Source organism: Sceloporus occidentalis, unplaced genomic scaffold (genome assembly GCF_023333645.1).
Source record: "Sceloporus occidentalis isolate IW3139 unplaced genomic scaffold, rSceOcc1.0.p SCAF_1, whole genome shotgun sequence".
NCBI lineage: Eukaryota > Metazoa > Chordata > Lepidosauria > Squamata > Phrynosomatidae > Sceloporus > Sceloporus occidentalis.
This window is the reverse complement of record NW_028316981.1, coordinates 25,246,185-25,259,003: the sequence shown is the minus strand read 5'-3', so window position 1 is coordinate 25,259,003 and position 12,819 is coordinate 25,246,185. Positions and strand designations below refer to the sequence as shown.

Genomic DNA, 12,819 nt, shown 5'->3' with positions numbered 1-12,819 from the left:
TTGCCTGGTTTGTAATTTACTCAAGAAATCAGGGATTTTCTTTCAGGCAAAGCTTATTGCTGCTGGCAAGAGGTTACTGACAAAATTCCACTCAGCTTGGTAGGGTTCCTCCTTATGCTGGCTGACACAAAAGAGCTATTTATGTACAAGAAATGGTCAGTACCCTAAGGGTTTAGTTGCTGTGATAGATGATGGTCTTGGTTACCCATGGGGATCTCCCATCAATAATAAGAGCCCTGCTGCATAGTTCTTGATCTCATTTCTTTGAGCGTGTGTTAGGTCTGATCAGCCTGCACAATGGGGAAACAAAGGGCAGGACAAAAAGAGTGTGTGGGTTCATGAACTAGGAATCTTCTCTATATATAATGAGCATGGCAACAGCTCCCCATCTCAAATGGTGGGGAGCCTCTGTCTTTCCCCCTGCTTTTAACTATTTGCAAAGTGGTGGGCAGGCTGCGCTGGAAGTAGAACTTGGCAGCATGGCTGAGTTGCCATGGTATCTCCAGGGATACAACACAGCAAATATAATTAGATGTGATTGTCTGGTATCTCTGTGTTGTTCATTGTTCAGTATGTTCGAAAGAGGGGATGGGTACCACCTGACAAAATGAGGTGGGGTCTGTCAGCCATTGGAGTTTCCCAGAGAGCAGTAGCTCCTGTGGCCCTGGAACAAGTTCGGATTCAATGAAGTGGAGGGATTAGGATTCTCGTTCAGATGTGAGGAATGGTCAAGGTGCAGGAGATATATTTAAATGTTGCCATATCTCATGGCTAGAGTGGGGACCCTAGCTGAATCCCATCATCAATGTTATTTAAAGCAGTACAGTGGGCCCTTGGTATCTGCTGGGGTTTGGTTCCAGGATCCCTTGTGGATACCAAAATCCATGGATGCTCAAGTCCCATTAAAATACAATGGCAGAGTAAAATGGTATCCCTTACAGAAAATGGCAAATTCTCAAGGTTCGCCTTTTGGAATTTATATATCTTTAAAATATTTTCAAGAAGTGAATGGTTGAATCTGTGGATAAAGGATCTGTGGCAGATATGGAGGGCCAACTATATTACTCAAAGTGGTGGTCTATGAACTTGGTGCTGGTCTGTGAGCCATTGGCTGTTGGTCCACAGCAAAGAAAGAATCCGTTATAACCAATGGGTACATAAATGGTACTGATCCCTGGCACATTTGGGACAAAAAAAAACAAAACAAACCCTGCTAGCCCTGCACATCATATAGCTTAAAACAGTGGTTCTCAACCTGTGGGTCGCGACACCTTCGGGGGTTGAAAGATCCTTTCACAGGGGTCGCCTAAAATCATTCAAAAACACGTATTTCTGATGGTCTTAGGAACTGAGACGAAAATAATTTTATGGTTGGGGTCACCACAACATGAGGAATTGTACTAAAGGGTTGCAGCATTAGGAGGGCTGAGAACCACTCGCTTAGAAGAAGCCCTGGTGGTGTAGTGGTTAAATGCTGTATTCAGCCACAACATTGTAAATTCGATGCTAGAGGAGGGCTCCAAGATCCACTCAACATCCATCCTTTCACAGGTTGGTAAAGTGAGTATCCAGCTTGTTGGGGGCAATTGTTTTACACATTGGGCTCATTCCCACTGGAGGAATAACCCATGTCCTGATTGTTTTCTTGGTAATCTTTATTGAAAGAAGGTTAGCCATTGCCTTTCTTTTAGGCTGAGTGTCTGCCCAAAGTGAGTTTTCATGGCTGAAAACTCCTGGTCTCCTGAAGTCCTAGTTCAACACTCAAATTACTTATACCCCACCAGCTGCCATGCATCTTGTGTTACCCAACACTTAAACTATTTTTGTTGTTGTTGTTGCTGCTGCTGCTGCTGTTACATACTTCCTCTGGCCAACCCTTTTAACCTATGCATGTGTCTCCTCTCTTCCAGATGGTACCATTTATGCTTTAGGTGGGATGGGTACAGACACTTCTCCACAAGCTCTGGTGCGGATGTACGAGCCATCCAAGGATCATTGGCAGCCCCTTCCATCTATGCCTACACCCTGCTATGGAGCCTCTACTTTTATACATGGGAACAAGATTTTTGTGATGGGTAAGGAACAGGGTATCCATGTTTAGTTGGTTAATCACCTACATCAATCAACTGAAAACACTGGTGGTTTTTTTTTGTAAATCATTGTTATTTGCCATAAAACATAAATATACTCACAAATGTATGTGTCAAACAAACGTAATACACAAAACAACTATTAAACAAACTAAAAAACATAATTATATACTATACAACTGACTTCCTACCCCTTATAAAATTAGATTATATGGATATACTCTAACTTTACTTCCTTTATATGATAATAAATTATACTTCTACTAAAATTATATTTTCAAATTCTATTTCTCTGATTAAGTCTAAATTTGATATATATCCTTAATACTGTTACAAAAGAGTAATAAACAAATCCGATTTTTGCAAAAAAAAGAAACAAATCCCATTCTTTCTAAAAAAAAATCAAAACCTTATCCTTAATTAACACTGAAAATGTGTCAATTTCAGCAAGTTTGTATGTCATGTGTGTCTATATTTCTTCTCACACTATTCCTCTTACTTCCCCAGCAAATTAGTCTTGTAATTCCATTTTATTTAAACTTTGAATATGTCCTCTAACATCAAATGAATTGAATCCAGATTTCTGTGGTTCATTACAAGTTCATACATGTGGTAAAAGTTCCCTATCTTCTGTTTACATTTCCAATCATCTTTTGCCATCTAGCAAAATAAGTAGTCCTTTCCCTGGGCCACAGTCTTTGTCCAGTCACAAAGGAATCCACTCTATACACTTTTTCATTGTCCTATCTGAAATTGTTTTTCAGGATATCAGAGAAGTCAGGCAGTATTTCAGTCTTTATTATATGTGTATTTTTATTGTGCTGTTCCAACAAATCTCTCATTCTTACAGATTTCTCACTTTCTTTGAAATTGAGGAGAATGAAACATCCAATTCCTCTTCTTTATCCTGCTTCATATCTTCTATAGTTTCCTCCAACTTCTGTGTTTTTCCTGTAATATCTCTAGCTTCTAGTTCACTTGTTTACTCCAGAGAGTTTCTTATATCTTTAAGGTCTACTAAAACCTACTTCCACATTTGTTTCAAGACTTCAACTAGTTGTGCAATTAGATTAATTTTCTTGTAGGTTGGCCTCTCAAAGTTCTTCTAATTCTCATAGCATCCATGATCTAGTTTACATTAAAATTCTCACCAGTTATGAAATTGGTATTTGCTTGCCCTGTAGGAAATAGTTAATAAATGCTTTAATCCAGCTTGCTTTCTTTTTTAGATTTTGAGTCTTAATGTTCTTAAAGTTCTGAATATTTAAAGAGGGATGGGATGGGTTCAACATTTCCTTAACCATTATTTATATTGGCTTTAACCTGTTCTTCTTCATCGCTGTTTTAACCCCTTCATCCCAAAAGTTCTCACTTTTTCCATTTGCATAAGCATAGGTGAATAGGAAGATACATGCATCCATCAGTTAGTTGGTTTCTTTCTCAGACAGTGAATTTTCCTCGGCATTAAAAAAGTTGATGGCAGCACTTGTGCTGATTCATCATGGCTGTCAGCACTGGATCTTCTGCCTCTGCCTCCTCTACCCAATCATGTCTCAATGGAATCTTCCCAACAAAGTGCCAAGGACAGACCCTGCGTGCTCCCTCTGAGTTCCCTATTACAGGGAGACAATTTCTGTTAGTTTGAGTGTTGCTAGACTGGTGATCTCCATAGATGATTGGTGTAGTCTCAGCTCCTTCACCAAGGATACACGCAGCACGATGCCATTCTAACCGAAAGTGCCCCAATCAACTGAAAACATTATGGTTGACTGTAGTAGTGCCCCTCCTGCTCCTAGTTAATCAGGTGGCAGATTTTTAAATTGGTTTTAAATACCAATACTTATAAAACCTGTAGGTTCTAAGTGTCATCTTTATTATTCTTTCATAGGACCATAGTGTCAAGTCAAGGAGGGCAGAGCATGAAGTACAGTGGACCCTTGGTGGGGTTTGGTTCAAGGAACCCCTATGAATAACAAAATCCATGTATGTTCAAGTCCCATTAAATACAATGGCATAGCAAAATGGTGTCCCTTATATAAAATGGGACAATCAAGGTTTGATATTTGAAAATTATATATTTTTTAATATTTTCAAGCCGTGGATGCTTGAATCCGTGTATAAAAAAATCCGTGCATAAGGAGGGCCAGCTGCGTTTGGTGGTCCCTTACACAGTATGCAAACAAGAATCAAGGAACACGAGTCAGACTGGGTCAGCCAGAAAAATCAGCAGTAGCAGAACATGTTACAAATCATCCTGGACATAAAATACTGTTTGAAAACACTGAAATTCTGGACCATGCCAACAACTACCATGTCAGGATGCACAGGGAAGCCATTGAAATCCACAGACACCTGGACAGTTTCAACAGGAAACAGGAAACCCTTAAAGTAAATAAGGTTTGGCTACCAGTCCTGAAAAATAGCAAGATGAAGACTCAACAAATACAAATGAGAAATCTCCCAGGGCCAGGGGTTTCCCAGCAGACAATGAGCTCTAATAAAGCAGACACTAATCCTCTTTTGCGGACCCTCCCACCCTGAGGCCTGCCATTAGCAACAGAACAATCCACATGCAAATCCCTCCTGCCTTCCCAGGTCACACAAAATATATATACCCAACTCCTTTTCAGGCAAGCATTCTCTGAAGATGCCAGCCACAGATGCTGGCGAAACATCAGGAAGAAACTCTTCTCAAACATGGCCACATAGCCTGAAAAACCCACAAAAAACTATGAATGCCGGCCATGAAAGCATTCGATGCTCTCAGAACAGCTTACAGATTCCTAATTTGACAGTTCCCTGCCCTCAGGTTTACAACTGAAAAAGCCATTACACAAAAGAAGGGAATGAGGAAGGGAATCAAGTCCAATAGATACTGCCTGCTCTTCTCTTCCTTCATGGCCAGGGCAAAAGCTTATGCTACAATTTCTTTCTCTGGGTTATTCTCAAAGATGCTACAACATCCCTTTCCATATTGATATTCCAGACTAATACTGCTAAGTTTTTGAATATTAACCTCCGGATAAGTCCTGTCTCTGCAGGCAGAACCGGGGGAGGGGGGGGGTGTCTATGCTGTAAATTCTTTCTTGCTTCTGAATCTTTGGACGGTCTGCCTCATTTCATGACAGACCAAGAAAAGTGTGTGAGTTTTTGCTGTCTCCTCTTTTCACAGGAGGGCGACAAGGCAAGTTGCCTGTCACAGCCTTCGAAGCCTTTGATCTGGAAGTGAGGAGCTGGACACGCTACCCCAGTGTGCCCAGTCGGCGTGCCTTTGCCAGCTGTGCCATGGTGGATGGCTGCTTCTTTAGCCTGGGAGGACTGCAGCAGCCAGGCCCCCACAACTTTTATTCCCGGCCCCACTTTGTCAACACCGTGGAGATGTTTGACTTGGAAGAGGGTAAGATGGAGTTGTGTGTTGCAGTCAGGAGAGAGAGTCAAGACTCCTGAGCTTAAAGAATGATTGTTCCTCTGTAACAAAAGGGATGAAGTCAAGATAACCCTGTTACCTTATATGCACTCAGCTTCTTCATGGGTGGGTGGGGATTTAACTATAATGAGGATGAGAGTGCATGTACAAGTGCTCCTAAAACTTCTCCAGCTCCCTCTTCCCCTTTCTGGATCTTTGCCTAAAGGGAAGGTTCTACCTACAGTATGTGAACCTAGGCAGCTCTGGCACAAGGAGGGCAGGGCAAGCATGTGTGGTAATACTAGTGGTGGGACCAGGCTGCTTTCTACACTGCATAGATTTTTTATTTTTAAGGCCTTATTCGAAATATATCCTGATCTTAATACCAGAGTCTGGGGCATTATGAGTACACACTCAGTCCTTTAACCTAACATGTCCAGATCAGGATTGTCAATCACATAAGGTTTTTGGGTAATCCCTAGGCCAGATTCATCACAGGGGACACCAGCTACTTTCTTAAACATTGGTTTAAAGCAGTGCTTCCCATGCTATCTAATGTGAGGAAACTGTCATGTTTTTTTCCAGTGCATGAGGGACCAGTATCATATTTGTGCTTATTGACTACAGTGGTGTCTTTCTTTCCTGAAAAACTCACCAGGGACTGTCACTGGTCCAAGAACCATGACTTTGAGTAACACTGATTTAGGGGATATCTGAGAATTTCATTTCATTGAAGCTTCTAAAGTTGTGAATCTCTTTTTTTTAAAAAAAGAGGGAAATTTTGGGGAAAAGGTAGAGATGTTGATGGCTGCCAAAAAAAAGAGGGCGACTAAAATGGTGACAAGTCTGGAAACCATGCCCTATGAGGAATGACTTAGGGAACTGGGGATGTTTAGCCTTGAGAAGAGAAAGTTAAGAGGTGATATGATAGCCCTGTTTAAATACTTGAAGGGATGTCTTTTGAGGAGGGAGCAAGCTTGTTTTCTGCTGCTCCAGAGACTAGGACCCGGAACAATGGATGCAAGCTGCAGGAAAAAAGATTCCACCTCAATATCAGGAGGAACCTCCTGACAGTTTGTTCAACAGTGGAACAAACCCCCTCAGAGTGTAGTGGAGTCTCCTTGGAGGTCTTTAAACAGAGTCTGGATGGCCATCTGTCGGGGATGCTTTGATTGAGATTTCCTGCATGGCAGGGGGTTGGGCTGGGTGACCCTTGTGGTCCCTTCCAACTCTGATTCTATGGTTCTAAGGGGGAGGGGGCTTGGAGAATCAAATGTGCCTCATTTGGCTGCACAATTCCTTCCCTTGCTACACAGAGATGCCTATTTCAAAATGGAGGCACAGATCCCCCATCTTTGCATTCAGAGCTTTTTTATCACTCTAAATCTTCCTTTATTACCCTCCCTAAGCCTTTACAAGAACTTAATTCTCCCTTTCTTTCAATCTTCCATTTAGGATCTTGGAGTCGGCTGAACCGTACTCTCCGCATGAGGGACAAGAGGGCTGACTTTGTAGCTGGTCACCTGGGTGGACGTGTGGTGGCAGCTGGTGGTCTGGGTAAGTGCTGCAGATCTGGGGTTTCTGGTTCTGGAGGCATGGGGTGGAGAGAGATGCCAAAGAACTGCTTCCAAAATAGGAGAATGTTTTACAGCCAGACCCTGACATGTTGTTGCCTAAAACATAGCCCCTTAAAACAAAGAGCCCCACAGTATTTTCTTCCAAGTGAGTCACTTTCCCTATATCTGTTGGAGGCATTCTTGGCTAAATCTGAATTTTTTAAAATTAAGTATTGCTTTTTTACTTCATTTGAAAGTACATCACCTAGTAAACATGGGATGATCTCTGGATATAAACACTTTTGAAAGGACGGGGAAAGCTTGTGGGGCTGGCTATTGCAGGGGAGAAGTGGTCTTTTGTTTGTCCACCACTTTTCCTCTACTGATCACCATTCTTGCAGCTGGGAAACCCTAAGGAAGAGCCAATTATCTGGGGAGGAAGGGTTGTAAGAAAACATGGCAGATGGAAGTAAACCCACTACATCGCCTCTGCAAACCTCCACTGCCCTGTTTGTATTAGGCACCAAATACTGTTGCATAAATTGCTGTTTTAGACTTTAATACAGATTTGACAGTTGTCATCATTATCTCACACTTGTATTTAAGATAGTGGAGAGTTAGGTCCAGAGCATTTTTTCTTATCCATGCTGGTAACTGAGTGAGGAGCCAGGAGCATAACATTGTCCGAAGTTACTTTGTCAGGGGCGGTGGGTGGTATATACATCCTGCAGCAATGAGCCTGAATTAGTGGCAGAACTCGCATGGCAGAAGGTCCAGGGCTTAACTCCTGGCATCTCTTTAATGGATGTTCACCATCAGGACTGCAAAAGACCTCTAGCCAGGATCTTGGAGAGCTTCTTCCATTTGAAGTAGGGAGCGATGGGCAAGATGGATTAGTAGTCTAATTCTTTCTATACAAAAAAACTTATCCAGGGTATCTGTGTTGGCCACATATCAAAGTACAGTCTGCCCTTGGCTTACATGGGGGGTCCGTTCCAGACCCCCCTCCCCGCGTAAGCCAAATACCACGTATGTATAAGACAACCGGGCGTATAAGACAACCCCCAACTTTTAAAATAAAAATCTAGGGTTTAGCCTATACTCACCGTATAAGGCTACCCTTCTCCTAAGTAGTGTGGCAGCCGTCTGTGCATGCGCGCGCCGGCTTCCCAGTCCTCCGGAGGCCTGAGAAGCCAGCGGCCCCAGAGCACAAGCGCCGGCTTCTGAGGGGCCTCCGGAGGCCCCTCAGAAGCTGGTGCAAGGCTGCCGGCTCCCCAGGTCTCCAGAGGCCTGAGAGGGTCTGTCAATCAAATGATTTGCATATTCACTTTCGCTGTCAATGGTGGCCTGTCATGCAGTCATTAGCCAATGGCATGGGTGCTTTCCCCCTTCTTTTTTTAAAAAAAAATCTAGTGGCAACGTTTGCATATTCTATCAACTTGTGAAAATGAAAAAAAACTCCCAATCAAAGAACTATTAAAAGAACTCCTAATCAAAGCATCTAGCCTCTCTGTTAAAATCCTCCAAAAAGGAGGTCCTCTCTGGATCTCCAAAAGCACTGAAGCCCAAAGGGGGCTCTGAATGGAAGGTGCCCACCTTCACAAGGGATCCTTCAGAGAGAAGCCCTTTCTCCCCATCATCCTCCAGTCCCCTAGGACTGAGGCAGAAGGTGCCCTTCGTTCCTACCTCACTGCTGCCTTTTCCCAAAGGAACACCCCACAGACAAGGCCCATTGCCACGCACCCCTACCCAGAAGCCCTCTCTGGAGGTGGCCAAGGCCCTGAGACCTCCACGGAATCCAAAGTCCATCCCACCGGCCCCCTTCACTTCTTCCGCCTTTGTGCCACCAGGGAGGAAGCCCAGGTGTTGCTCCATTCTCTTCGCAACTAGTGTTCAGCAATTCTGGCTGCCTTCTGGCCTTTGGGCTCCCTCCCTCCCAAGGCAGCCCTCGACCCCTGAGGGGCAGCTGTGTTCTTTGCCCTGGACAATGAGGGGCCCTCCGCTGGCCTGCTGCCTGAGGTGAAGGTGAAGAGGGGGCCAGCTTCCCTGAGGAGCCCCACGGTCAGAGTCCAACAGCCAGGAGCCCTGGACTGAGACGGCGCCCTCCTGCCTCCTTCCTTCTCACTGTCAGGGGCCTCCAGAGGAAGGGAGGCAGTACCATTGTCCTCAATGGTGGACACCCAACACCTGAGTGCTATGGGACTTGAGCATATGCAGATTTTATCTGGGCTGTGTGTTCTGGAACGGATCCCCTGCGTATGGCCCACTGTATGTAGCACAAGCATGCACACATTAGGGAAACATATGTAGCACAAGCATTTGCATAATCTGTCACAAAATAAAAGTTTCAATCATGACCGGGGACAAGTTCACATTTGCTGACCTCATTTCCCAAAAAGAAATGGGGAAAAAAACGCTTTCGGAAAACCTGTGCTGAGGGGGATTTGCCCCGGATCGGGTGTGCAAAACCCTGATCTGGGTGTGAAAAAAACAGTGGCAGTGGGAATAACCCACTTTTAATCCAAATTGCAATTCAGTCTAAAAGGTAGTCCGAATTCCCATTAGGGACCCCTTAAGGAAAGTTGCATCTTATTTATGGAATCCATTCTAAAGACAGTTTAATAGATCTAACACATTTTCTTGTTGTCCTTTCTTACTGTATTCATGGCTTTGTTGTCATGGTTTTCTTCTGTTTTCTACCATCTCACATGACCAGTTGCGTGTGGTATAGTTCTGGCCAGCCTTATGGATTGTAAGGGCGGAACCACTTGGCAATACTTCTGCATGCATTGTGCAGATTTTCTTTTTTAAAAAACTGATCGTTGTCATATTTTAAACTATTAATAGTTTTAATAACTGACTAAACACAATAACAAGTTCAGCCTCCCTGGCCTCCTAGGGAAAATGTTGCAGCTCCCATCATTCATTATCTTTGGCTGTGCTAACTATATAATGATGGGTGTTGTAGTCCAACAATGCTAGGACGTGGCACCTATTATCCTACCCTGATTCAGTTTCTCAAGCTGTTAATTTTGCCTGCGCCTCTTTTTGCTAGTGCCTTCAATCAGGTTCCGCTCCTTTGTCAAGGCTGTCAAATAGGCTTCTGCTCCAGGGTTTGGCCAGGTTACATCCTGCCAGCTGTTACATTTATGCATGTACCAGTGCCTTAGTTTTACACTGAGTCAAAGGTCTTTCCTCTGCCCTTTCAAGCACTAATATTGGAGACCCCTCTTTTCTACCTCCTATTTCTGAGTACTACAAGGTCAACCATTGCTCAGGTCACCCAGGTATAGGTAGAATGCCTGCTGGTATGGGATACACAAAAGTTTCATTTTGTTGCTAAATGCATGGTAGCAGAATTATTCCTACTGATTTCTACCCCACCCCCATTTTGTCTGTCTTTCCAACTTCAGTGTATCTACACTGAAGAAATAATGCAGTTTAACACCACTTTAAGTCCTCTAGCTCCATCCTATGGAATCCTGGGATTTGTAGTTTTACAAGATCTTTAGCTTTCTCTGCCAAAACATTTGGGTGCTCACAAAGCTTCAAATCCCAGAATTTTATAGGATGGAGCCATGGCAGTTAAAGTGGTGTCAAACTGCATTATTTTTTATAGTGTAGATGCACTCTTGGTGCCTTAAAAACAGCACTAGATATCCTAGCAATATACAGGCATAAAAGTACAAAGAATAAAAATTAAAATCCATAAATGCAGACAGCTCAACTTTGAAATGGGATTTTCTAAAAATATGCAAGCACACTTGGTGACACTGGGTCACCCATTTTTATAAAGATCTTATTGTAGCTGGCAGTGTCAAAGGTGATAGCAAAATAGTCTGCTGTGAGTGTAAGTGTACCAGGATCTGCCTGAACTGTTTGTGGCTTAAGTTTGAGCTCCAAGCTTTTTGGTTTTAGTAAGGGTCACATTGGCCTGTAAATTGAGCTCTTAATTAACTGCAGCAAGACATCTGTACAGTAATTCTTGGGAGATATTTGGCTTGCCGTATGGCTCACAGATGCCATGCTGTTGTAATGGACACAGCATGCATTCCCAGATCCTCTGCCATGTGGTATTTCAGTTGCTGACAGTCAACAGCAGAGTCTGGCTCTTGCTGGGGAAACTGCTATTTGGTTCATAGATCTCTCTCTCTTCTTCTTTCCTTCCAGGGAACCAATCTTGTCCTCTGGCATCTGTTGAAGGCTTTAACCTGGCAAGAAAAAAATGGGAGCCCTTGCCCTCTATGCCCACAGGGCGCTGTTCCTGCTCAAGTCTGGAGACACCCAACCTGCTCTTTGTGATTGGTGGGGTGGCCCAGGGACCCAGCAGTGCTGTGGAGGCTTTGAGTGTCCAGCAGGGGATCTGAATGATGCTTCCTGGTGGAATGTTTTCCGCCAACACAACTCAAGAAGAATGAAGTGCCTGACCATGGTGGTAGGATGGATGCATGTCTGAGGAAGCCAGGAGGAGAACACATGCTTCATTGCTGATGTGGCAGCCTGTGGAAGTATCTTTTCTCTTGCTGTTCTCCCAGAAACTCATTGAACCGTTGCAAAGTACAGTATAGTACAGAGTAGCCCAGAGACTGGTGCAGTCTGCTCCTTTGCCCCCTGCCATAGGCATGATGGGAATCAAGCATGTGAACACGCTCTCTACCTGGTTGAGCAAGGGGAAGGGCTTAAGGAAGCTGGCTTTCTTGTTGCCACAGGCAGGAGCAGAAGGCCTTGCTGCACAGCCATGGATCCTTCATTGCATGCAACCTTCTGGCTCCAAGTTGACATGGTGAGAATGTGGGGTGGGCTGGACATGGCTGGGCTCACCATTTAAGTGATTGCTTTCACCAAACTAAAACTTTAAGCAATTCAGCTCCCTTCCCTTTTGTTATCACTGTTGAATTTTAGGTTGTAAACTCTTCAGACCACAGCTCTCTGTCAATCTTTCTTCCTTGCTTATGCTACTCTGCAAGCTGCCCATGTATACTGGTGATGCTGTGTTAATAACAACTCAGATGAATGCAAAGCCTTCAGGAAACAACTGGGTTATGGTGTGGCAAGCATGAGTGAGTTTTGGAGATTAATTCATGGTTAAGCAATCACACAGCCCAGGACACAATTCTGCCCCCATTCTTCCCATGCTTGTTTGGCAGCACGGAGTGGCCCTTAAAATTTGGAAAAGTTCATTTTTGGACTGCACCTTCCACTGAACAGTGGATGGCAGGGGAATTGTGAACACTGTAGTCCAAAAAAGTACCTTCTCTCACCTCTGGCCCTCAGTTGCAAAGGGCAGTGCAGAGGGGATGTTTCCTCAGCAGGCTCTGAGGAAAAATGAATGAATGTGTTTTCCTAGTAGAGCAGATAATCTTCTGTTTCTGCTTTCAGCTGCCCTTGCTATTCTTGTGCTGATGTCTCTTATGCTGTTCAGCTGTCAACTCTAGGAAGGCTGGGTGTAGCCGTGACGCCCTGTGGTGTGTTCCTAACCCAGTTTCCTGTCTCATGTAGCACATAAGGTGCCCTCTAGCTCAGTGCCTAGGAGGTGGTTTAGCACCTCATGCCAATAAAACCAGTGGGTTTTTTTTCCTGGCTTTGTGTTCTCATTCAAGGTTAGGTCCTATGTGCTGATCCATTCTTTGTCTTGGCTGGTATCACATCCTGACTGTTTCTCTGCATTTTACCCTCAGAAGAGAGGTGACACCCAGTTGCACCCTCCTCCCACTACGAGGTGAGAAGTGGCAAACATGTGAGAAGAGCTCTCACTGTGGTGCCAGCC

General features: G+C 44.0%; 1 protein-coding gene across 4 annotated transcripts in view; it reads left to right on the top strand.

The window, feature by feature from the left end:
• Positions 1-12,611, top strand: part of KLHDC8B (kelch domain containing 8B) — a 58,127-nt gene extending 45,516 nt beyond the window's left edge. For all 4 annotated transcript variants that reach the window (XM_089518144.1, XM_089518152.1, XM_089518135.1 and 1 more), the window contains 4 exons: positions 1,911-2,075; positions 5,263-5,487; positions 6,952-7,053; positions 11,223-12,611. In XM_089518144.1, coding sequence (XP_089374270.1) covers positions 1,911-2,075; positions 5,263-5,487; positions 6,952-7,053; positions 11,223-11,419 — 689 coding nt within the window. In that variant the 3' untranslated portion in view covers positions 11,420-12,611. The remainder of the gene's footprint in view (positions 1-1,910; positions 2,076-5,262; positions 5,488-6,951; positions 7,054-11,222) is intronic.
• The last annotated feature ends 208 nt before the right edge of the window (positions 12,612-12,819 follow it).